The sequence below is a fragment of the Salvia splendens genome, chromosome 21 (assembly GCF_004379255.2).
Source record: "Salvia splendens isolate huo1 chromosome 21, SspV2, whole genome shotgun sequence".
Taxonomy (NCBI): domain Eukaryota; kingdom Viridiplantae; phylum Streptophyta; class Magnoliopsida; order Lamiales; family Lamiaceae; genus Salvia; species Salvia splendens.
Genome location: NC_056052.1, coordinates 438,996 through 460,831, shown reverse-complemented (window position 1 = coordinate 460,831; position 21,836 = coordinate 438,996). Strand labels below are relative to the sequence as shown.

At 35.6% G+C, this 21,836-nt stretch overlaps 5 protein-coding genes across 5 annotated transcripts; 4 read left to right on the top strand and 1 right to left on the bottom strand.

Annotated features, from left to right (window-relative positions):
- The first annotated feature begins 2,401 nt into the window (after positions 1–2,401).
- LOC121783714 (cytochrome P450 71A6-like) lies at positions 2,402–4,633 on the top strand. The gene is made up of 2 exons (XM_042181866.1): positions 2,402–3,292; positions 3,957–4,633. The coding sequence occupies exons 1-2, from the start codon at positions 2,402–2,404 to the stop codon at positions 4,551–4,553; spliced, it is 1,488 nt and encodes a 495-aa protein (XP_042037800.1). The 3' UTR covers positions 4,554–4,633.
- A 1,457-nt stretch (positions 4,634–6,090) lies between these two features.
- On the bottom strand, positions 6,091–8,300 carry LOC121785537 (cytochrome P450 71A8-like). Its single transcript, XM_042183991.1, has 2 exons — positions 7,341–8,300; positions 6,091–6,878 (listed from the first exon to the last, which is right to left on the bottom strand). The coding sequence occupies exons 1-2, from the start codon at positions 8,274–8,276 to the stop codon at positions 6,279–6,281; spliced, it is 1,536 nt and encodes a 511-aa protein (XP_042039925.1). The 5' UTR covers positions 8,277–8,300; the 3' UTR covers positions 6,091–6,278.
- A 2,751-nt stretch (positions 8,301–11,051) lies between these two features.
- Positions 11,052–13,226, top strand: LOC121783927 ((+)-menthofuran synthase-like). The gene is made up of 2 exons (XM_042182115.1): positions 11,052–11,972; positions 12,509–13,226. The coding sequence occupies exons 1-2, from the start codon at positions 11,118–11,120 to the stop codon at positions 13,127–13,129; spliced, it is 1,476 nt and encodes a 491-aa protein (XP_042038049.1). The 5' UTR covers positions 11,052–11,117; the 3' UTR covers positions 13,130–13,226.
- Positions 13,227–16,195: 2,969 nt separating this feature from the next.
- LOC121785224 lies at positions 16,196–16,639 on the top strand. Its single transcript, XM_042183608.1, has one exon. The coding sequence runs from the start codon at positions 16,196–16,198 to the stop codon at positions 16,637–16,639; it is 444 nt and encodes a 147-aa protein (XP_042039542.1).
- A 2,284-nt stretch (positions 16,640–18,923) lies between these two features.
- LOC121785223 (stemmadenine O-acetyltransferase-like) lies at positions 18,924–20,231 on the top strand. Its single transcript, XM_042183607.1, has one exon. It carries the CDS (start codon positions 18,924–18,926, stop codon positions 20,229–20,231), a length of 1,308 nt encoding a protein of 435 aa, XP_042039541.1.
- The last annotated feature ends 1,605 nt before the right edge of the window (positions 20,232–21,836 follow it).

The following is a 21,836-nucleotide window of genomic DNA, read 5'->3' as shown; positions in this document are numbered from 1 at the left end:
ACCATAGTTAATTTGGCATAGAATGCAAAAGGTTTTGTGCGTCGGCGAATATTTATTACAGTTTCTTAGAGGTATGTGTGATCTATATTTCTTTTTTTACAACACTAATGAATTGATCAATAAATTATTATATTTTACTATAATTTAAGTATATATAATAATTATTGCATTTGCATTTAAGTATTGATTTAATTATTTTGTTGGTCTTGTCCTTACTCAGGGTAATGAACAATTTTTTTTTAAAATATCTCGAGTTTCTATCGATGCTTCTAGTGCTAATGTCGAACATGAAATGGAGAATTGTTTCTCTGGATATAACACACACTTACTTGAATGTTGATAACATAAAATTGTAATTACTCCTATCTCGCATGAAAAAATTTAAATCATTTTCAGAATATAGATACTCGTAGAGATCAACTATCATGCAATAAACAACGAGAGAGATATTGGCAATTATTTTTAATATAATAATTTTGAATTGTTTTAAAATATTACTCCCCATAAAAGTCAACCATCGCACACTACAGTATAAGATAAAGCTATTTAAATAATAATATATTTTGTAAAAATAAATATTTAAATATTGTATTTGATTTACTGCTTTGTTCGGCCCTACGATTATCATTTTCTCGATACGCCATTGCAAATAAGTACATCAGTTCGACTCCCAACAATAACATTTGATATACTAGTATATATTTAAATGAAATATTCATGAAATTTATTTATTTATGCATATGATTCGTATTTATGCATGTTTCTCGTTTCTCAAGTTAATAAATCACTTTCCTTCTAAATATGTGTATGTAAGTATTAGGCTATTATTCATATTTATGCATTTTGGTGACTACTCAAAACTCCAACTCCAAAGTCTAATAAGGAATAATGTACGTCTGAAGAATGAAAATCATCAATTTATTTCCAACGTTATTTATGTGCCGAAACTGAAAAGAAATATTTTACTAAGATTTAGTCATTTTTGGTAAATAATTATGATATTCATTGGATCAGAATAGAAGTTTAACAATGAAACGTAAAAATGGGACATTGGTAGCCAGTACGAATGACCAAGATCCAAGAATATAATGTTTATGTTAAGCATTCAAATGATGTGCTTGAAACTTGAAAGCATGCTATAAATATCAAATTTGTTTTGGCATATGAGGTTTGGCCATTTAAATTTTAATGGGCTAATAATAATGAGAAAAAGAAGAATTAATGGTGAATGACTTGCCTATCACAAATTATCCAAATCAAATTTGTAAAGGATGCCTTTTTTTACAATGAAGTAGAATAGAGTTCCATAAAGAGGTCTTTGACAAGAACTCATCATCTGTCGAGAGTTGAGTTGATCCATTCAGACGTGTGTGGACCAATCGAATCACCATCCACTTCTTGAGAATAATCAATGCATAAGTAACAAAGTAATAAAGTAAAACATAGTAAAAGGAATAATTGACACAATATAACATAAAACATAGTGACGTGAATGAAAAAAAAAGTTAACGTGGTTGTTTAGTATTGATGGAGAGTATGTAATTTTCAAGATAGTGACTAGAACATTTACTTACGTATTAAAATTTTCAACTAAATCATATGGAGGTTGCTAACTTAATTGATCAAACATATATAGTAAATTTTAAATCGATATAATGCTTTTGTCTCAATATATACCGCCTTTATGTCGATACATATACTGTTCTTGTTTCAACACCAACTGTCCAACTCTAGCTTGAATTACCCGTATTTGTCCAAAAAACATCTGTCATGTTCATTCATTTATAGTAATATCCACCTTACTTTTTTTTATCACATTATTTACGAAGAATGTGTAAATTTTACAAGTAAATTTTAATTAAAAAAAATACAAAAACAATATGTAAATAAAAGTTTATATGTTATAAAAAAGGAAACAACAAACAATAGAAAGCATACGGAATTAACTATATTATACACTCATAGTGTTTTTATCTGCTAGGCCTTAATGGACATTGGACAATTAGGCGGCCAGGTGGGTCGAATGCAATTTCCGCCCCTCCCTAAATTCAATCAAATGTCGTTATTTTTTATGAACAAATTACATTATTTAAATTTCATGTATGAGGTCCATATATGATTCTCTGATTACCATATCAATTACGATTTCATAAAATTTATGTTGCATGGGAAAAAACACAAACAAATATTTTATCAATGATTTTTGAAATCACACAATGGATCAAAATTAACTAAATTTCATATTTTTTTCTATCCTTATTTAGTCCACCACAAATTAAAAACCTATTAATAACACGAAAAAAAAATGTGGGAAATAAGTGATAGAGGAGTAATCTACCTCTCGCAATTCAGTATAAATGTACAACTACAATTTATACATATGTATCATCAATTAATAAAAATGGTGGCTTTCCACGAGCTAACAGTTCCTCTCTTTTCCTTCATTCTGCTCATCCTCTTCCTCAAGAGGCGGCGCTCCACCGCCGGAAAAATATTTCCGCCGTCTCCAAGAAAGCTTCCGATAATCGGAAACCTCCACCAGCTCGGAAAATCCCCGCACCGCTCCCTCCTTACACTCTCAAAGCGCCACGGCGAGCTCATGCTGCTCCACCTCGGCAGCAAGCCGGTCCTGGTGGCCTCCTCCGCGGCTGCAGCCCGCGAGATAATGAAAAACCAAGACCTCATCTTCTCAAACCGGCCCAAGCTAAGCGCCCCGGACCGCCTCACCTATGGCTCCCGGGACGTGGCCTTCTCCCCCTACGGCGAATACTGGCGCCACGTGCGGAGCATCTGCGTCCTGCAGCTGCTCAGCAACAGGCGGGTCCAGTCCTTTCGCCGCGTCAGGGAGGAGGAGACGTCCCTCATGATCGAGAGGATCGCGAGGTCGCCGGCAGGGGCGGCGGTGAACCTGAGCGAGGAGCTGGTGGCGACGACGAACGACGTGATATGTAGGGTGGCGCTGGGGAGGAAGTACGGTGGCGGAGGGGAGGAGAGGAGGTTTAAGAAGTTTCTGAGTGAGTTTGTGGAGCTGCTGGGAGCCTCGCCGGTGGGGGATTTGGTGACGTGGCTGGCGTGGGTGGATCGGGTAGGGGGGTTGGATGCGAAAGTGGAGAGGGTTGCGAGGCTGTTTGATGAATTCTTGGAGCATGTGGTGAGAGAGCATAGAGAGGTGGAGAAATCAGGGAGAGTTGATGATGAAGAATTGGATTTTGTTGACATATTGCTGCAGTTTCAGAGGGAGAATGAGAAAACATCACCTGTTGAAGATGAAACAATCAAAGCTCTCATCCTGGTAACAATATTCATCAATTTACATAGTGTTGGTGTTGAATTTACCATGTATTGGCAATGAAATTTGGACTCATGCATGTTAAAATACAACATATTAAAATTTTGTATATTTTTTTATTAATAAAAGTTGCTTGAAAACCAAAGTTTAGGTTATACTCCCTTCGTCCACCATTTAAAGAGTCATTTTGACTTAGCACGGGTTTTAAAAAATTGTTTAACTTTGTGAAGAAAAATAAAAGGAGAAAGTGAGTGGAATGTGATACACATTTAAAGTATTAGTTTTATACTATTAGACTGTGAGTGTAAAAAATTGGTGGAATGTGGGATCCGCATACTAAAAGTGGAATAAAGTAAATGGTTCTATAAATCATGGACAAACTAAAATGGCGAAAGGGTTCTTTAAATCGTGGACGGAGGGAGTACTTTGTATATTTATAGGTAATTAATTCATGAGAATATGAGTTTTTATATTTGTAAAATAAATTTGAGTTGGTGAATTTAGCTTATGTCTTGATTTCATGAAAAACATTACCAAGTATAGCTTCTTGGGCCAGCATTAAATGTCTAGCTTCGCCATGGAAACTAAGTGAAGGACATTTGATATGTTTCAATTATGGTGTGATATTTTTCGGGTCCAAAATCTGACTAACTAATCATGGTAATAGGATATGTTTGCTGGTGGAACTGATACGACGGTTTCTTCTATGGAGTGGACGATGGCCGAGCTTATAAGAAATCCAAGAACCATGAAAGTATTGCAAAATGAAGTGAGAGAAGTAGCTAGAAACAAGGTAGAAGTGGACGAGGAGGACTTAGAGAAAATGCCATATTTGAAAGCCGTAATGAAAGAGAGTCTTAGGCTTCATTCGCCGGTCCCATTATTAGTCCCTCGAGAATCAACAGAGGACACTAAGGTGCTAGGCTGCGACGTCGCATCAGGCACCCGTGTCATGGTCAACGCTTGGGCGATTAGTAGGGACCCGTCGTTGTGGGAGAATCCCGAAGAATTTTGTCCAGAAAGGTTCCTTGACACGAGCATCGATTATAAAGGGCTTCATTTTGAGTTCATACCATTCGGAGCTGGCCGGAGGGGCTGCCCGGCCGTGGCGTTTGCGATGTCCGTTAATGAACTGGCAATAGCCAAACTGGTGCACAAGTTCAACTTTGGATTGGCTAATGGAGGGAGAGGAGAGGATTTGGATATGAGTGAAACCATTGGAATTGCAGTCCATAAAAAGCTTCCTTTACTTGTTGTAGTGTAAAATTCTTGTTAGGCCATTCCCTATAGAGTGATGCTAAATGACCATAATATGGTCAGCCATAAAAATAAAATATTAATAAAAATCTATACATTTAATGCTAATATTACTTGAAACTTGTTCATCTAAAAAGTATCAATTTTTTAAGACTAATTTACCCTTGTGCATAAAGAGGGAGTAGAGTAAAATTAAATAGGGAGTATAGTAGTATACTAATTTTTTAATACTAGTACTCGTAATTCTTTCCAATTCAAATATAAGCAAATGACGCATAATAATGTTTAGATATGATAGAATCTTATCATGGGGTACCTAATATGTTGACATGGAATTTATTGTATACAATTCAGATGTCAACTTACAGTAAAGGATATTAGTTTCGTCTAATTCATCAATCTTGGACATTATTAATTAAAATAGTTGTACATATTTTTGTATTTTTAATAAAAATATTTTTTTATTATAAATAAGAATACGTACAATGCATCTGCAATTTCTAGAAATATATCTAAAATTGAAATCCATTTGTATGCAGATGAACACATTTGGAGTTGCGTATAAAAACAAGATCATGTCATATCTTATTTTCAGACTTTCTAATTGGTTAATTTTACGCCTCTATTAAATTAAGCGGAGAATTTATGGATATGAAATAGTAGTAACTAGTACTTTCTCCGTCCTATAAGAATATGTATTCTTTCCTTTTTAGTCCGCCCCAAAAATATTCTCTTTCCAATTTTGAAAACTAATTAGTGTGGGACTCATTCCTAATAACAATACTTTAATTTCTTTTTTCTCTCTACCTCTCTTACTTTATCAATTTTGCATTAAAATTCATGTCAAACCTAAAATAATAATAGGATAATTGCGACCGTAATATACTAGCTCATAATATTACATGGCACCATGTTGTAATATACTATATATTAGCAATTATATAATAATATGATTTTTTATTTTTAATACTATTGTTTCGGTTTTCAACTTTTTTTTTATCATTATTGATTCTACAAAGTTCTATACATATTGTTTGGGAATAATGAAGATGGAATCTATATTAAGGTTAGAGTCATCTATTGACACGATAGTTTGTTCAATATATAAATTTACAAAAAGCTTGCATCTTGCTATTTAATTCTTAATGTTTTTTATTTAGCATTCACTAAATTTGAATAATTTTTTATAACACTATGTAGTATTTGCTACTACAAAAACTCGGTTTAATTAAACCATAACTCTATGAGTACTATTATCATTTCAATCTTTAAAACAACTGTTTGATGCTTTATTGATTTCGTTAGCTATGAAACTGAAACTGGGCTGTAGAACTTCACATTGGACTCAGGAAAGCGTTACAATGAATTAATATTCGGACACAATTACGTCCTCCAATAATTATAGCAGTACTACTATAGTCTAGATATCCATTAAGACATATTTTCTTACTCCTATTTTATTACTGATTTTACTGTAGTTCTAATTCTTCACATTGGTTTGGCAACGAAAATGCCTCATTAATAGTTGTAGCAGGAGTATAGTATTTAGAGAATTAATTTTATCGCGTTCAACTATTTATAGCACTAATACTTAAAACAATATTGACATACTATAACTCAATACATATCAATTTATTTAAATCTTGATATCTTCGTTCTTGACTTGATATCTTCTTATTCTTTCCGCCATTCTTGCCTCGATCTCCTCTTGATTGCTCGATTCTTAAACAACTTAACATTGAACGGCTACAGCGACAAGAGGAACGCGTCTCCGAATCGCAACCCCCGGCCGTTCCGACATGTCCAATTCTCCACAATTGTTCGGCAATTTCCAGTCGAATCTATGCACAAGATTCGCCAACACGAACTCGTTCGTAGCCATGGCGAACGCAGTCCCAGGGCACCCTCTCCTTCCAGCTCCGAACGGGATCAACTCGAAATCCACACCCTTATAATCCACAGAAGAATTCAAGAATCTATCAGGATTGAAACTCTCTGGTTCATCCCAAGAGGATGGATCTCTTCCGATGGCCCAAGCATTTGTCATCACCATTGTTCCTTTCGCAACGTCGTAGCCCATGATCTTCACGTCCTCTCTTGCGACTCGAGGAACAAGCAGTGGAATTGGAGTGTGGAGACGCAGAGTTTCCTTCATCACAGCTTTCAGAAAATGCATTCTTTCTATGTCGTTTTCTGTTATGTTGTGGCTGTCTTCCGCCACTTCTCTCACTTCAGTTTGAAGCCTTTTGAGGATGACTGGACGTCGCAAGAGTTCCGACATCGCCCATTCGAGCACGGTCGCGGTGGTGTCTGTTCCAGCTGCAAATACATCCTGCAAAAGTAACAAAGTAGTGTTCATTCGCTTTTGAACAAATTCTATGAATGCAAATAAATTGTTCTAATGTGTTAATTAATTTGACTAAATGAGCTGTGAGTCGAATAATTGATACTAATTTTATTATAGTGATAATAATTATACAAGGTCAAAGGTTGACAATTATAAAATTGATCTAAATCAGACTTTTACCCAAAGATGAGATAGATAATCATCGACGTGTACACAAATAACAACCTAAATGTAGCATTGTTCAAACCTTCACTAGTCTCCTTTCCAACTCTAAATTAAAAATGCGACGACTGAAAATATGATCCATTCATTTTGTTGATTAAAACTTTGACTTGGAAAATTTAGCTTGAGTTAAAAAATCTATCCACATCATTAGAAAATTGGACGTGCACAAAAATAAAAATAGTATCGCTATCTAAAATCAAAATCGTATAATTAAAAACTTACCAATATTATTGCTTTAATACTGTCCCTGTCAATGGACACACCACCGGAATTATTCCGATAAATATCGAGCAAAATATCGAGAAAATTCTCTCCGGCCACCACCCTCTCCGCCGGATTATCAAGCCGCTCACGAATCACACTCTCGAGAAATTCGTCAATCTCATTAGCAACTCGGTCTACTCGTTTATCGAGACCGTTGAATCTCCCGATCCACGACAGGCTCGGCACGAAATCTCCGATGCTAATCGTCGACAAAACCTCCAAAAATTCTCTCAAAATCGAGAGAAATCTCTCTCCGTCTCCACCGTCGCCGTACTTCCTTCCGATTGCGGATCTGCAGACCACATCGTTCGTCAATTGAGTGAACATCCGGCTCAAATCGACGCACTCCGCCTTTCCCCCAATTTTACCGATCAAAATCTCCGTCTCCTCCGCCCTAACGGAATGGAACGATTGGACTCTTTTGTTGCTCAGCAGCTGCACTACGCAGATGCTCTTCAGCTGCCGCCAGTACTCGCCGTACGGCGACACCGACACGTCCTTGTTGTCGTAGAGGAGCCGGCGGAAGAGGCTCGAATCCGGCCGATCGGCGAAGGCGAGGTCGTGCGTCTTCATGATCTCCGCGGCGGCGGCGGCCGAAGAGGCGATCAGCGTCGGCACGCTGCCGAAGTGGATGAGCATGACCGGGCCGTGGTTCCTGGCCATGGATTGGAGATCGTGGTGAGGCAGTAAGCTGAGGCGGTGGAGGTGGCCGAGTATCGGTAGCCGCGGCGGAGATGGTGGCGAATTTTTGCTTTTTGTGGATTTTGAGAGCCATTTTGTGATGGTGATGAGAAGGATTATGGAAATGAGAGCTTGGAATGCAAAGGGATTTAGAAGAGTTTCAGCCATTTGTTTCTGTTGTGTGAGAAGAAATGTAGATAAGGTGTTCTGCATGAACAAAAATGTTGTTGATTCTCTTTTTAAAGGCAAAATATCCCATTTTTTTGTAATTTTATATTTTACTCACAAGATCTTATGAACTTGTCAAACTCAAAATGTTGTTTCAAATAAAATTAAACTAGAAATTGTATTCCAACAACTGTTTTTTAATCTAATTTGAAGTCATCATCATATCTTTGATGGATTTTTAACTTATATACTGAGATATACATTTTGTCTTTAAATGCATGAAATTTCAGTTATTTTTTCTACTGTTCAGAAATTAATAATGAGGTGAGCTTCTAAAACAAAAAAATGCTTAACTTAAATGGTTGATGTAGTGAACCATATAGTTGGATGATTACGCCTAATCACGTATAGGGACATATGAATGAGTGTCACGCAGGGCAGCCAACCTCCTCGTCGGCCATGAGAATTGAAAAATCCATTTCGAAGAATAGGCTGTCGACATCATCCGGTCGGATTCCAGTAACCAAAGTCATTGCATTCACTGTGTCTAACCCGATGAATTTCGTTTTTTTGATCCGTTGTTTGCTAGTCATGAGATCATCAATCAATTTTTCTCTCCAACTAGCCATGAATGGTGATTAATTTGCCAAAAATCAACAATCTTGCAAATACTCAAAAATTCAAAATAATTGACATTTTGTACAAGTCAATGAGATTTGGTATTCGGGTCATACATTTTAATTATAAAAAAGGGAAGGAGTGCTATTTAATTATACTAACATTGTCTATGACAAACAATTACGTTTTTCTATTTTAGGCCTTGGACACTAATAAGTCATCTTCTGTTTGAAATAAAATTTTCTAGCTAATGATGTGATTTTAATTTCCACTAACAATAGTATGATAAATTATTTACTCTATCTTTCACTTAAGTATTTTACCAATTCTGATTCAAACTCGTAAGTATTGTCCATATTTTCAAAAATGGATTGAGCTTGATTTGAAAATGATACATCGACATTAAAGTAAAACTAACTGGACTTTTGAAAGCTAAAAGACGATATAGATATCTAACGAAAGCAAGTGCAAAATTTCAAAACACGTCTTCTGCCAATTAATTGGATTATTATATCTGTTAACAAATGAATAAATACAAACACATATAGACAAACACGTTCACACCAATTTATGATATGTAGAGTCCAAACTTGATCGTGCGCCATCGTCGTTTTGTCAAAATAATGTGCTGATTAAATAAATCACGAAAACAAAATATTATATACTAAAAATCGAAATTAGGAAATTTCAAATAATAATATAAATAGTTGGGGAAAAGTGAACTAGTGATGAAATTGAAATGGAGACGTGAGTGAGACCACAAATAAATTATTTTATACCTCAAAAAGTTAAAAGAAAACTTAGTATTTTTTTAATTTTATAGTATACATAGTATAGTACTATATACCACAAATATTTTTATAAAAATATTATGATACATAAAAATTAACGCGATACTATTATGTATCTCATTGATGGTGACACTGACATGTAAATTAATGAAGATAAATAAATCAAATCAGACTCATACGTAATACTTCCTTTGTCTCTGAAAATTTGTCACATATTTTCATTTTCGTCCCTCCTACAAAAGTTGTCATATTTCCCTTTTTATTATTATTTTTATAGTGTACTCCACATTCTACTAACTAATTCTCACTCACATATTATTATACAAATTAATTTTTTCAACCCCCATTTTTCATTATATTTCCTAAAATTTGTGCCCAACAAGTGACAAAATTTAAGAGACACGAGGGAGTAATGAAATGCTTGGACTTTGTCAATTATCTATCCTGGCGATTTATTCATAAGTTGGTATCGATTCAAGTCGAAATCATCTATGTTAAAATAAATAGGATAATTTGAGTGTTGTAAATTTTTAAATTTTCATTAATTATAAATTTTGCATGCAAACCTCTAAATTACAGAACTATTAAGCTGTTCTAATTCTACAACCAATTAAATATTCAGGTACTGACATGATTTAATGACTTACTTATATTCTCTTTGTCCCATAAAAATAGTGATTTGGGGACGACACGGGTTTTAGTTTGAAATTGGTAAAGTAGAAGTGATGTAGAAAGAAAATGTGATTGAATTATTGTTAATGGCGAATAGTCCACCTTGTAAGAGACAAAAGACTTACTAAAGAGATTATTTATGTTGGACAAACTGAAATGAAAAAAAAAAGATTATTTTTATGAGAGAAAGGAAATAGTATAATATTATCAAATGTTTTGTCACATAGGTTTCAAAGGTTAGCAAGCAAGGGAATCACATTCATTAAAGTTGGAAGATTTTAAATACTTTGCTCATGTGCATCCAAACATTAAAACAGTTTAAAGTTGGTATTGAGTTTTATAGTAGTATTGCTTTTTTGTTAGTAAACGTCTAGCTGAATTTTTGTGGTTGGACAAGTGGATTAGAATCGACAAGGAAAAAGGAAATGATGCTAAGGTAGCATTTGGGCTTTTGTTTTGGGCCTTATATACTGGGCCTAAAGCAATACAGTTTATCTATCTCACTAGTTGCAAGTATAGATGACAATTGTCTTCATATTGCCAACCCTATAGCCGCAATTGTATTTGAGAGTTTTAAAGATGGCGGCTTACAATAAATTTATAGTAATACTTTATTTATTTATTATAAAAAGTATTTATGCCCTTCTCATTTTCGGATTCTGATCCGCCACTGTGAAGTTGGATTCGGATTTTATGGTAATGATTTGACAGCCCTAGTCTTAATCATTTTTTCATCTGTATAAATCGGTGCCCCTTGTCTGAAAAACGATAGTCCATCATCCAACTAAAAAAGAGAGAAATTTAAATGGCAGCTCTACTACTTCTTTTCTGTTTCATCTTCCTAGACCTTTTCTTCTTCAAGAAAAGCCCCTCAACAAAGAGGCTACCACCTTCTCCATTAAAGCTTCCGATAATCGGAAATATCTACCTAGCCGGAACCCTTCCCCACCGCTCCTTCCACTCTTTATCTAACCGTCACGGCGAGGTGATGCTACTCCAATTCGGCAGCAAGCCGGTGGTCGTCGCATCTTCTGCCAACGCAGCCCGGGAGATAATGAAAAACCAAGACCTAATCTTCGCAAGCAGGCCGCGGTTGAGCATCCCCCACAGGCTACTGTACGGCGGCAGAGACGTCGGTTTCGCTGCCTACGGCGAACACTGGCGTCAGAGGCGGAGCATGTGCGTTCTCCGTCTCTTCAGCAGCAAGAGGGTTCAGTCCTTTCGTCCCATTCGAGAAGAAGAGACGTCGCTGATGATTGAGAAGATCAAGCGATCTTCGCCGGGGGTTGTGAACTTGAGCAAGGTGTTCGTGGAGCTGTCGAATTGTGTAGTCAGCAGGGCGGTGTTAGGGAGGAGCTACGGCGGAGGGAGTGATTTTAATCGGATTTTGGAGAAGTTTATTGAGATGATGGGGAGATTTGATGTGGGAGATTTCGTGCCATGGTTGGGTTGGATCAACCGTGTGAATGGTGTTGAAGCACAAGTTGAAAATGTTTTTAAAACAATGGATGAATTTATGGAGGGTGTGCTTCGAGAATATAGGATGAAGAAATTGAGTGATGATGCAGTTATGAATTTTGCAGACGCTTTGCTTGAGTTTCAGAAAGAGAGTAAGGATAGTGATCCCGTTGAGGATGATATAATTAAAGCTCTAATCCTAGTAAGTAGTACCTCTTTTTATTACTCTCTCCGTATCTGAAAGTTTGTCTCATTTTTCTATTTCCGTTCGCCCCATAAAATTTGTCTCATTTCCCTTTTTACCTTTTCTGGTAGTGGACCTCATATTCCTCTAACTCATTCCTACTCACATTTTATTATAAAATAAATACATAAAAGTAGGATTCACATTTCACTAACTTTGTCAACTCAATTTTCATTACATTTTTTAAAACCCGTGTCGGGTCAAAGTGGGACAATATTTGGGGAACAAGGGGTACTTGTTTTCAGTAATGTTTTATAAACCAGACTTGTCACTTGAACATTGAAGCTATTGGTTTATGGTTCAGTCGATCAGTCATGCTAGATTGATCATTGTTTTCAACCAGCCAATATTTGTTTCTAAAACTTCTTATGAAAAAATCTCGAACCATAGATATTGTGCTACAACACCAATGTAAAAGGACCAATTACTAAATCAAGAAAGACTATTTTGCGAAATCTCAAACTCCAAATTTAAAGTGAACGATTTTGGTGTAGGACATGTTTGTGGCAGGAACTGACACTACATCCACAGCTTTAGAATGGACGATGACAGAACTTATAAGAAATCCAAGAACTATGAAGCTTCTTCAAAAGGAAGTGAGAGAAGTAGCAAGAAGTAAGAACGGGAAAAATATCACTGAGGATGACTTGGACAAAATGCCCTATTTGAAAGCAGTATCCAAAGAGAGTCTAAGGCTGCATCCACCTTTACCACTAGCCCTCCCTCGTGAATTAACTCAATATACTAATTTAATGGGCTACAACATCCCAAGTGGTGCACTTGTGTTGGTTAATTGTTGGACCATTTCGAGGGATCCTTTGTTATGGGAGAATCCTGATGAATTTCGTCCTGAAAGGTTCTTTGATACAGATATAGATTATAAAGGTTTGCATTTTGAGATGATTCCCTTTGGTGCTGGCCGAAGAGGTTGCCCCGGTATCATGTTTGCAATGTCATTATACGAGCTTGCTATATCAAGATTGGTAAACGAATTCAACTTTGGATTGCTTGATGGAGATAGAGTGGAGGATTTGGACATAACTGAAGCGCCTGGAATTATTGTCCATAAGAAATATCCTCTACTTGTGGTTCCTACTCCATGTGCTTATGTGTAAATTAGTATTATATTTCAAGGAATGTGATGAAATGCAAACTCTATATATTGTACAAATTACAAACTATGATATGAACCGTTAGAAAATATCAACAGATGACAAAATAGCAGCAACAAAAAATGTCAACACAGTGTCAACAGTTGACGTTGTGTTGATATTGTGTTGACATTGTATTGACATTGTGTTGACATCAAAATCTTGAACTTTTACACTGTGTTGACATTGTGTTGATATTGTCTTGACACTTTGTTGAAAAGTTTGGAGTTTGTACAATATATAGGTTTGCATTTTATCACTACTCACCCTATCTATCTATCGATATAGGGATGTATATATATATATATAAGGTAGTGATCTATGGCAAACACCCCTTAACCAAATAACTAGAGAACAAATCATAGCCACAAGATCAAGAAAATCAAGGGCTATTATTAATACATGTAATTTTTGAATTTAAAGGAGAAATTAGTTCCCCTATCACTAATTTACTTCATAATAACAAGGCGGGGATATAATGGTCATTGCACAAATAAAATTAGGGTTAAACTCTAATTAGTCGCTCATTCCTGAAAATCATTTCTCCCGCTCTTCTATTTTCTTCTCTTCTCTACTCTCTTCTTCTCGTTGAGGGAGGTGGCGGTGGGGCTGTAGAGGAGCGAGAGAGGTTTTTATGGGTGGTGAGGTCGTCGCCGACGGAGGAGCAGGTGGTATCTGAAGCCGCCGGAGCCGGATTTGGAGGAGCTGCTGCCGGCGGGGTTCGTGGAGCGGATGGGGGAGGGGGATGGTGGTGAAGTTTGTGGAGCAGATGGCGGCGTGGCCGATGTACGCGGAGCATCACTTCAACATGGTGGTGTTCGTGGAGTACATGGAGCTGGCGGTGAGGGCGGTGGAGGATGAGGAGGGGATCCTGTCGACGGAGGAGGTGGAGAAGCAGGTGGTGGAGCTGATGGAGGGGGCAGAGGAGGTGGGGAGGGAGGTGGAGAAGAAGAGCGTGGAAGCGATGGAAGCCATGGTGAATGGGGGATCTTCCCTATCTATGTGTGTGATTGAGAGAGAGAGTTGGGCGAAGACTATATCAGTTGATAGCAACTCATGATGTATGATGAACCACCATCTCCAAATTTGAGCAAACTTATCAATTCAAATTTAATCAGTTGTACCACTACTAATTTCCAGTTCACTTATCCAACTATCACCGAGGAAATCATGAGTTTTAATTTCCAATTCACTTAACAATAGTAATAGTAATGTATTTTGTTAGAATAAGAGTGATGTGTTTTGTAAACAAGAGTGAAGTAAAATCAGAATAAGAGTGATGTGTTTTGTAAACAAGAGTGAAGTAAAATCAGAATAAGAGTGATGTGTTTTGTAAACAAGAGTAATGTGTTTGTAAACAAGAGTGAAGTAAAATCAGAATAACAGTGATGTGTTTTGTAAACAAGAGTGAAGTAAAATCAGAATAAGAGTGATGTGTTTTGTAAACAAGAGTGAAGTAAAATCAGAATAAGAGTGATGTGTTTTGTAAACAAGAGTGAAGTAAAATCAGAATAACAGTGATGTGTTTTGTAAACAAGAGTGAAGTAAAATCAGAATAAGAGTGATGTGTTTTGTAAACAAGAGTGAAGTAAAGTCAGAATAAGAGTGATGTGTTTTGTAAACAAGAGTGAAGTAAAGTCAGAATAAGAGTGATGTGTTTTGTAAACAAGAGTGAAGTAAAATCAGAATAAGAGTGATGTGTTTTGTAAACAAGAGTGAAGTAAAATCAGAATAAGAGTGATGTGTTTTGTAAACAAGAGTGAAGTAAAATCAGAATAAGAGTGATGTGTTTTGTAAACAAGAGTGAAGTAAAATCAGAATAAGAGTGATGTGTTTTGTAAACAAGAGTGATGTGTTTGTAAACAAGAGTGAAGTAAAATCAGAATAACAGTGATGTGTTTTGTAAACAAGAGTGAAGTAAAATCAGAATAAGAGTGATGTGTTTTGTAAACAAGAGTGAAGTAAAATCAGAATAAGAGTGATGTGTTTTGTAAACAAGAGTGAAGTAAAATCAGAATAACAGTGATGTGTTTTGTAAACAAGAGTGAAGTAAAATCAGAATAAGAGTGATGTGTTTTGTAAACAAGAGTGAAGTAAAATCAGAATAAGAGTAATGTGTTTTGTAAACAAGAGTGAAGTAAAGTCAGAATAAGAGTGATGTGTTTTGTAAACAAGAGTGAAGTAAAATCAGAATAAGAGTGATGTGTTTTGTAAACAAGAGTGAAGTAAAATCAGAATAAGAGTGATGTGTTTTGTAAACAAGAGTGAAGTAAAATCAGAATAAGAGTGATGTGTTTTGTAAACAAGAGTGAAGTAAAATCAGAATAAGAGTGATGTGTTTTGTAAACAAGAGTGAAAAAAAATCAGAATAAGAGTGACGTGTTTTGTAAACAAGAGTGAAGTATAATCAGAATAAGAGTGACGTGTTTTGTAAACAAGAGTGAAGTAAAATTAGAATAAGAGTGACGTGTTTTGTAAACAAGAGTGAAGTAAAATCAGAATAAGAGTGACGTGTTTTGTAAACAAGAGTGAAGTAAAATCAGAATAAGAGTGACGTGTTTTGTAAATAAGAGTGAAGTAAAATCAGAATAAGAGTGACGTGATTTGTAAACAAGAGTGAAGTAAAATCAGAATAAGAGTGACGTGTTTTGTAAACAAGAGTGAAGTAAAATCAGAATAAGAGTGACGTGTTTTGTAAACAAGAGTGAAGTAAAATCATGCTAAGAGTAATGTGTTGAGATAATTACAATTAGTATATTTTAATTGGAAATCTGAATTTGATTGTGTACATAATTGTTCGCCTAATTTTTGGCAAGATACAAAATGCTCAAACCATGGTAGTGGCAAGCAATAAAAGACAATACAAAGATATTTCAAAATCGAAACAACAAAAAGTTGTGACATTAATACATAGATAAAAACAAATGCTCTATCTTAAACTTCTACATAAGAAATTCACTACATACACAAAACTATATATAGTGACCACTCCTTTAGCAAGTCAGTGTTGAGATCACAGAGTAATTAACCATGAAGGAAAAAAGTTCGAGGTTGAAGCAGCTGATATCAATGGTGAGTTGCATGACCAGAGCCAAATGCATAGCCGTCAGAAGCAAAACCGACGCCATGAGAGCGCTCCTCATGCTCACATCGCTCACGCTTCTCTCCAAGAAGAAGAGCTTCTCCATCGCCACCATCACCACCAAGATCAACCACATTTTCCACCACCACCACCACCACGAATCTGGTGACGAAATCGACGACAATGATCCGAGCAAGGCGATCGTCCTCAACAGCAGCAACTCCGCGGCCAGCTGCTGCAAAGACATCAGCGGCGGATGTGAAACTATACGAGAATTCTACGGCGGCGGCGACGACGATGATGATAAATATCCAGATCTGAGGCACTCGCTGTTCGAGGAGGAGGAGAAGGAGCTGGCGGAGCTGCTGGATGATCTGAATTCGCAGATTTGAATGAATTTGATAGCATGTAAGACGCAGGTTTAAATTCATAATGTAATTTCCTAAAATACCCTCAGCATATTTTCTATAATTAAAATAAATCATATTTATTCCATTAAAATGTGTGGCTGAGATTTGTTCTCTAGTTATACACTTAAGAGTAGTTATATCTTGATCACTATCCTATATATATATATATATATATATATATATATATATATATATATATATAGGTGTGATCAAATACAAACTCTCTAAAATACAAACTATACAAACTTTAATCATACTCACTTAATACAATTAATCAACGGTTAATATAAGAGATTTTTCTAATGTCAACATTTTGACATCGAAAAATCAGAATTTGGACACCCCCGTCGACAGAATTTGTACACTCCGTACATCCCCCGGTGACATAATTCGTACATTCCGTTGACATCGACCCCCGGTGACAGAATTTGTACAGTCCGTTGACATAATTTGTACACTCCGGTGACAGAATTTGTACACTCCGGTGACATAGTTTGTATAGTTTGTATTTTAGAGAGTTTGTATTTGATCACACCTCTCTCTCTCTCTCTCTCTCTCTCTCTATATATATATATATATATATATATATATATATATATATATATATATATATCGTTATTCTCATATTCATCCCTTAGATCCTTTATTCTTCTTAATATGGGCCGTTAGATCTCATTCATCAGTGGTCCAGATGATCTGCATTATTACACTACAATGGTGCATTATTAGTCGGTGTGCATTATTCAACTGAAAATCTGCATTATTACACTATAATGGTGCATTATTAGTCGGTGTGCATTATTCAACTGAAAATCTACATTATTAAATGACACGTGACACCAATCTAACCGTCGGATGACAAAATCGTGGGGCTGAGATTAAAAAGAATAAAGAACAAAAGATACAAAAAGGAAATGAATACATCCATATATATATATATATATATATATAGTGGGTGTAATAATAAATTACGAAAATTAACTATATGACTGTTAAATCAAAAGTTAACAGCTTCGTGCACCTATGTTTATAGTATTCATTTATACATTTATTTCATGTCAATTACTATGAATTAAGTTTAAGTACATAAATTTGTGGTTTAAATAGTACTCTATCGGTCCCCTAATAATATGCACTCTGAGTTCGGCACGGATTTTAATGCAAAATTGGTAAAGCAAGAGAGATGTGGAGAGAAAAAGAAATTAAAGTATTGTAAGTAGCGAATGAGTCACACTTCATTAGAGATAAAAGAGTTTCAAAATTAGAAAGTGCTTAGATTAAAAAGAAAAGAATGCATATTCTTGTGGGACAGAAGAAGTAATAAAATAATACAACTCATATAGTGCTAGCAACCTAATAAAACGTTATAAAATACATTATTTACCTTAGAAATTAATGCTTCGTATTTTTTTTCTTTCTTACGAGTGATATGAACAGTTATATGGTTAGATAAGCTTCATATGTAGGGGTGGGAATTCGGGTATACATATATATTCCCACACCTAACTCTAATTGCGTAGTGTATTTTTCTAATAGCATAAGTATACATATATATTCCCACACCTAACTCTAATTGCGTAGTGTATTTTTCTAATAGCATAAGCCGTCAAGGTGGAAAGGGTAAGTGCGCAAGCGGCAGCTGTATATGACGTGGAATATATAAATGTAATTAGTTAGTATTTGTAGCTCGGTTAAAGTTGGTACTTCCACCGTTTCTTGGCATTTCTTTTCAGCACGGAGTTTAAGAATAGTATGTTAAATGGTTGGTGAAAAAAAATAAGAGAAATGAAGAGAGAATAAAATAAAAAGGACAATTACTTTTTACCAAAAATAGAAATGACTAAATTAATTTAGAACTTTCCAAAATAGAAAATGATAACATGGAACGGAGGGAGTACCACTAAGTAGTGTTTCTACGTTTTTATTATCCTATTACCTATATATATGTATATTATATATATAGGTACATTTATTAAAATTCATGTCTCACTATATTTTTTTATCGGAGCTAGCATAAGATCGAATTAAAACTCCACATAATTTGTATTGAACCTAATAAGCACATAGCCGTAACTTAATTTTCAATAGCGCATGAAAATATGAATATTAAATAATTAGTTGCCCTATTCTTACGGACACACACTATATATGAATAATTAACCAATTGCCCTAGTATACAGACATTACATTACAGACTCTATAAAAGGGGATTTAAAGATCAAGCTGATGAGTGACAAAAAAGTAGTAGAAAAAACCAAAAATCAAAATGGAAATTAGCATTGAGAAAATAAAGCCATCTACACCAACACCCCGTCACCTTCAAATTTACAACATTTCTCAGCTTGATCAGATGATTCCTTGTGTCTACGTCCCCTTAGTGTTATACTTTTGCAGCGATAACAGCAACAACAACAACGATGACAGAATACAACATCTAAAGGAATCACTTTCTCGAACTCTGGTAACCTTCTATCCCTTTGCCGGAGTTATCAGAGATGCCCTCTCCGCCGATTGCAGCGACCAAGGCCTTCCATTCTTCGTCGCCAAGGTGAAATCCCAAATGAAAGATTTTCTTCGAAACCCTAATTTTGAATTCATCAACAAGTTCTTCCCTCGTGAGTGCGACATGGAGAAACAGCCAGGCCCCGGTGACAGCGTAATGCTGATTCAGCTGAACTGTTTCGACTGCGGAGGCATTGCCATGTCTATTACCTTTGCCCATTATATTGCAGACATGTCTTCAGTCTCCACATTTCTCCGATGTTGGGCTGCCAATGCACGGGGATTAGGGTTTATCTCTCAACTTTCACCCTTACTTTGTACTGCGCAATCTTCTTTCCCACAGAATCCCTCATTTCCAAACAAGTTAATCCCTATGTTAAATTATCTTAAATACTCGAGCCGTGGGAAGTTTGTGACGAGAAGATACGTTTTCGATGCCTCTGCTCTGTCCTTTCTCAAGGCCCAACTGAATAGCTCAGCCGCGTCGCGTGTGAATGTTGTGACGGGATTGGTATGGAAATGCTTCATGGAGGCTGTGGCGGAAGAGACCAACGGGAAACCCTTCTTGATGGCACAATCGGTCAACCTCCGGAAACGGGCTGTGCCCCCGTTTCCGGAGGATAGTTTTGGTAATATGATTGTGGTGCCGAATATTGTGTGCAGAAGCCCACAAGAAAAGGAGTTAGGAGATTTAGTGTGGGAGGTGAAAAAAGGGGTAGAAAATATCGATGGTGAGTTTGTGAGACGTTTGGAGGGTGGTGGTTTGGGTGAATATTTGGAGGAGTTGAGGAATGAGATGCCTCAACAAGCTAATGTGCTTGTTTTTAGTAGTTGGGTAAATATGGGTCTTAACGAGGTTGATTTTGGGTGGGGGAAACCCGTGTGGCTGTCAGGCTATATTACGCAAAACTCGGAATCGGAGACAGTGGCTGTGTGTAATTGTGTGACGTTGATGGATAGTAGAGACGGAGGAATTGAAGCGTCGGCTATTTTTGATCTGAAATACGTTGCAGGGTTTGAGAAAAATGACCTGATTCGTAGTTATGCTCATGTTAACCCTACTGTGATTTGAATCGTCTGTACTCATACGTGGAATAAGTTTTCAATTGGATGTGACTTGTTGCGAGATTTTAATTCCAATAGGGGAAAAAATAAATGTTTCTTTTTTTGTTTGATCCACTTTTTATCTTCTTTCTTTGGTGGATAAGCAGTGTAATAATTTGAAGTTCAATATTTAAGTTCAATTTCAAACATTTGAGGATTACACCTGTAATGAAATTTAAAATGTAATTGTATTTGAAGTTATAATATACTACTCCCTAATTAGTTCATTAGTACACTATATTATAAATACAAACGCTTGGTGCGGCGTGAAATGCTGTGTATATTGTGTGATGTGCGTGTTTGAGAAGGATCTAAAATTATAACTATTTAAAATTCTAAATATTTACTTTAGTTACAAAATTAAAATTATAAAGTTGGGAGGGTTTAAAATTGGAATTGAATTCCAACTCATATTTTTCTGTGATAACAAAAAAGGTAAATTTGAAATTAAAGACTCCGATTTCAAATTTAAACACACAATTCCAATTCCATGGTATCAAACAATATTCCCGATACTTTTTTGCATTCATGAATGATGATCAACCCATGACAATATTACTGACTTGGGATTTAGAGTTTATATAAGGAAAGTAAATAGTACATAAGGTATATCCTGCCGATCCCATGCAGGCCCGTATTACGCGGGATCACATATTAACAATGACACTAATTTTACACATAATATACTTATGAAATACTTTTATTGTGTTGAAGAATTTTATTTAATAATTATAGGCCAAACATGAGATTTCAATACAAAAACTAGCTTAGTGGATAGGTTATATGGTCTATAAACTTTTTACTATTTTCCTCTCTCTTCTTATTTGAAACATTTCTTTTCCTTATTATGTGATTTAAAAGAGTTATATTCAATATACTAAATAAAATAGGAGAAAATGAAAGAGAAGAAAGAGCAAAATAAATTTATTATTAATTAAAAAAATTGAATTAAAAAAATTAAGAATTCTTTATTTTTTTTTGTCTATTACTTAGCCAATCTAGTGACACCACCTACCTCTTCGCTAGACTTTATTGGCCACAAGCGAATGTTAAGCCGTTAAGGTTGACTAAAGCTTGTGGAGGATTTATGGTGAATTGCGTTGTTACCATTTTTTTAAATAGCGTTTTACTCTAATTGCGTAATTGGCTTTGAGTATTAATTTAATTGCGTAAATCCGGCAACGACATAACGTGAATATGGTAAGTGCACGGCAACTACTCTTTATGTAATTCTGATTAACTGAACATACCACCTGTCCATATATTTGTATCACTAACTTTTTACTCATATATAGATTATTATTTTCCGTATCTCACAAATATACCTTACGAATGTAATTAGTTAGTACTGTAGCTTTACTTGAACTCGGTCTCTTTACTCAATTAATTAGTTTTTTAACGCATTTATTAGCCTACATATAGGTTCTTTTATTGTATCACAATTATTTTCTATTGGTGCTGCCGTAAAATCTAATTAATACTCTACGTGATTTATAAATTATAATGAACCTGACAAACAGATAATAAGTTATTATCAATTGAATGCCGTCATAATAGAAAAATGATAATCTCT

Bases quoted from the DNA above. Each gene is read 5' to 3' on its own strand.
- LOC121783714 (XM_042181866.1), top strand. From the start codon at position 2,402: ATGGTGGCTTTCCACGAGCTAACAGTTCCTCTCTTTTCCTTCATTCTG. The intron at 3,293-3,956 runs GTAACAATATTC...TCATGGTAATAG, and splicing joins CAATCAAAGCTCTCATCCTG to GATATGTTTGCTGGTGGAAC.
- LOC121785537 (XM_042183991.1), bottom strand. From the start codon at position 8,276: ATGCAGAACACCTTATCTACATTTCTTCTCACACAACAGAAACAAATG. The intron at 6,879-7,340 runs GTAAGTTTTTAA...TTACTTTTGCAG, and splicing joins GTATTAAAGCAATAATATTG to GATGTATTTGCAGCTGGAAC.
- LOC121783927 (XM_042182115.1), top strand. From the start codon at position 11,118: ATGGCAGCTCTACTACTTCTTTTCTGTTTCATCTTCCTAGACCTTTTC. The intron at 11,973-12,508 runs GTAAGTAGTACC...ATTTTGGTGTAG, and splicing joins TAATTAAAGCTCTAATCCTA to GACATGTTTGTGGCAGGAAC.
- LOC121785224 (XM_042183608.1), top strand. From the start codon at position 16,196: ATGAAGGAAAAAAGTTCGAGGTTGAAGCAGCTGATATCAATGGTGAGT.
- LOC121785223 (XM_042183607.1), top strand. From the start codon at position 18,924: ATGGAAATTAGCATTGAGAAAATAAAGCCATCTACACCAACACCCCGT.